Source organism: Cololabis saira, chromosome 19 (genome assembly GCF_033807715.1).
Source record: "Cololabis saira isolate AMF1-May2022 chromosome 19, fColSai1.1, whole genome shotgun sequence".
Lineage (NCBI taxonomy): Eukaryota > Metazoa > Chordata > Actinopteri > Beloniformes > Belonidae > Cololabis > Cololabis saira.
In genome coordinates this window covers 2,687,735-2,691,500 of record NC_084605.1, presented here as the reverse complement: position 1 = coordinate 2,691,500, position 3,766 = coordinate 2,687,735, and the positions used below count along the sequence as shown (strand labels likewise).

At 43.1% G+C, this 3,766-nt stretch overlaps 1 protein-coding gene across 1 annotated transcript in view; it reads left to right on the top strand.

Moving 5' to 3' along the window:
• The window catches only part of dcxr (dicarbonyl/L-xylulose reductase), a 14,136-nt gene extending 11,128 nt beyond the window's left edge, over positions 1 to 3,008 (top strand). The window contains exons 6-8 of the mRNA XM_061708446.1: positions 41 to 122; positions 239 to 356; positions 2,772 to 3,008. Coding sequence (XP_061564430.1) covers positions 41 to 122; positions 239 to 356; positions 2,772 to 2,875 — 304 coding nt within the window. The 3' untranslated portion in view covers positions 2,876 to 3,008. The remainder of the gene's footprint in view (positions 1 to 40; positions 123 to 238; positions 357 to 2,771) is intronic.
• The last annotated feature ends 758 nt before the right edge of the window (positions 3,009 to 3,766 follow it).

The following is a 3,766-nucleotide window of genomic DNA, read 5'->3' as shown; positions in this document are numbered from 1 at the left end:
GAGGAACTAAAAGGGTTTCATGAACAGAACCAGTTAATAGTCTTATTTCCCCGTCAGGCGCCACCAAAGCCGCCCTGGACATGCTGACCAAGATGATGGCGCTGGAGCTGGGACCGTACCAGGTACTGGCCGTTTAAGACCCTCTAGACCCACCAGGTACCTGGTCTGTGATTGGCTGCTCTCTGAGTTCCTGCTCTCTGAGTTCCTGCTCTCTGATTGGCTGTCCTGTTCTCTGCAGATCCGCGTCAACAGCGTCAACCCCACCGTGGTTCTGACAGACATGGGTCGTCTGGGCTGGAGTGACCCAGAAAAGTCCCGGACCATGAAGACCCGGATCCCGCTGGGCCGCTTCGCTGGTAACTCCCAGCATGCACTGCTGCTGCTGTCCCAGCATGCACTGCTGCTGTCCCAGCATGCACTGCTGCTGCTGCTGCTGTCCCAGCATGCACTGCTGCTGCTGTCCCAGCATGCACTGCTTCTGTCCCAGCATGCACTGGTGCTGCTGTCCCAGCATGCACTGCTGCTGCTGCTGTCCCAGCATGCACTGCTGCTGCTGTCCCAGCATGCACTGCTTCTGTCCCAGCATGCACTGCTGCTGCTGTCCCAGCATGCACTGCTGCTGTCCCAGCATGCACTGCTGCTGCTGTCCCAGCATGCACTGCTGCTGTCCCAGCATGCACTGCTGCTGTCCCAGCATGCACTGCTGCTGCTGTCCCAGCATGCACTGCTGCTGCTGTCCCAGCATGCACTGCTGCTGCTCTGGTCTCTTTCAGGGGAAATACGATGAAACTTGGGTGTTTTCTCAGTATTTAGAGATCAAAACTGACTGAGAACCAGGACTGGGGATCCATTCAAACGTCAAGAATCGATTGGATTCCGATTCTTAAAAGGAACCCTGGCTATTAAGACATGTAGGTCTTAAAAGATAAATGTTGGTATCAATTATAACAATGTGATATAAAAAACCTTTTTGATGTCTTCGTTTTTATAAAATTTTAAAATATAATTTAACATGTAGGTCGCCATTGTTTTTTACGTTCTGGGTAGTGACGTCACACGTTGGCTCCTGCTAACCCCGTACACTGTTCTGACCCCAGAAACAGATGAAAACACAGCTAAACAGGTGACGGCGCACCAGAAACACAGATCAAAACACAGCTGAACATTAAGGTGACGAAGCAACTACAAAAAAGTAAAAAAATAAATTAAAAAAAGTGCTGCACCATAAAGCATGAACTATAAAAACACCATAAAACTCAGATAGACTAACAGACCACACGTTTCAACTAACAGATAGCCGATGCTACAATAAAAACCCCAGCCAGATCTGCCGTCATTAAATTAAATAAAGATGTTCTTGCCTATTTGAAGCGAAGTCTGCGCCTCCCATTTCGTCAAAGTCCCGGGCCAGTCCCCTCAGCCTCTGGTCTGTCATTACCCAGCACCGAGGCCGGTTTTAGGGGCGGCAGGGGTGGGCTATGCCCACCCAAACGTGCATATTGCCCACCGGCGTCTCCATCCCGGTGAGAGTGGAGAGCGGGTGGCGGAGCACTGCAGGCTCTAGAGCCACGGCTACGCTGTCTACGCCATAGCCTAATGCACTGGTAAGATGCGTACGGCATTGATCATTTTTGCAGATCTCCCGTGCATCACAGAACTTTGATCCAGTTTGCCTGAACCGAGACGTCTTATGGGCTCCCTCGCCAGTTAAACTAACGCGGCTTATCTTCCCAGAGCCACCGCTCTACGTCATCGCCCCCAGAATGCATTGCGCAGGTAAAACATGGCGCCTCCCGCAGGTCAAAATATGTAATAAACATTGTAGATTTTTAAAGCAATTAGATTATTTTATGTGTTTCTAACAACATATTTTAGTATAAGAGAACAATTGTGGCTAATTAGGGACTACATGTCTTAATATGCAGGGTTCCTTTTAAGATTCAGAATCGCTGATCAAGATTTGATTTGATCTGATTTAACACAGATACACCGATAGAACATTGAAATCATCAAAAAAACGACTTAAGTAGTGTAACGAAGTAAATCTACTTCGTTACTATAAACCTCTGCAATTCACCTTAATACAAAATAAACGGAATAAAATAAGTATATTTCTTAAACAGAAACCTTTCCTGCTTAACTTAAAATTGTATAAATGAATGTAAAAGAATAGAAATAAAGCAGAACATCCACATTTTTAGTGCAGTAACAAAAGTGCAAACAGAAAGTCTGTAGAAAACGTGTAAACATATTTGACTGTAGCTACAGTTGGAGTAAAACAGAAAACATAACTTATGAACTCAGCAGCTCAATGACATTTACCATTGGAGTTTTATGACTATTTTCTGACTCTCACAGTAAAACGGGACAAAGTTCATCCCTTTTCAGCTCAATACGGGACTTTAGTTTAGAAATACGGGACGATTCCGTTTTTCAAGGGACGGTTGGCGACGCTAAGCTCTCGGCTTGTTCAGAAACTCTTATAAATGAATTAAATAGAGACACAACAAGTTAAAGGTGGTTTTAGACTCACCTGGAGACGTTGATTCAAATTCATGGATAAAGTCGACTTAGTATCATGATATCTTGGTTTTTACAGAAATATCGGTTTTATTTCATTGTTGTAGCCTTATTTCACTTCCTTGACCATTCTGTTATTCTGTCAGTGATGGAAACGACCCCCAGAGAGAAGTTTAGCTCCGGTTTAGCTCCAGATGTTTGTAGTTGCACATTAAGACTCAGAGTCTGACGTTATCTGGTTTCTCCTGCAGAAGTGGACGACGTCGTCAACAGCATCTTGTTCCTGCTGAGCGACCAGAGCAGCATGACGACCGGAGCTCTGCTGCCGGTGGACGGAGGGTTCCTGGCCTGCTGAACAACCGCCGGGAATCTAACCAGGAACCTGAAGAAGAACCGGGAATCTAACCAGGAACCTGAAGAACCGCCGGGAATCTAACCCCCCACCGGGAACCTGGCGAAGAACCAGGAACCTGAAGAAGAACCGGGTCTCACCCCCCACTGGGAATCTAACCCCCCACCGGGAACCTGAACGAGGAACCGGAGCTTTAATTGTTCATGAAATAAAGTCAGTGGGAACTCAAACCGCCAGTACAGCCTTTATTTCTCTAATATCTGAAGGTTGTTGATGAACCTTGTAGCACCCTATAGTGTAATAATTTCCTATAGTGTAATAATTTCCTATAGTGTAATAATTTCCTGAAAATGTAATAACGCCCTAAAATGTAATAAAATTTGCACTTAACTCAATCGAAAATGTAATAAAACCCAATAATGTAATAACTTGCCCAATAATGTAATAAAATACCCTGACTGATATTGTAATAACATTTTTACAGATAATTTAATACCTTATTACGTCATTGGGAATTTATTACATGGAACTCAAAGTCTGTAATTTAACCCAATATTCATTCTGGTGTTTCAAATCCAGTGTATAAAACATTCTGAGATACTTTAAATACAAAATGTAGAACTCTGGACTGAAAATGAACATATATTTTACATTATCTGTCAAGTATTACATTATCAGTTTTGAAAAAAAAAGACCCACCTGAAAATGTAATAAATTCCCAATAACGTAATAAGGTATTACATTATTGGTAAAAATGTTATTACAATATCAGTCATGACATTTTATTACATTATTGGGCAAGTTATTACATTATTGGGTTTTATTACATTTTTGATTGAGTTAAGTGCAAATTTTATTACATTTTCAGAAAATTATTACATTATAGGGTGAAAT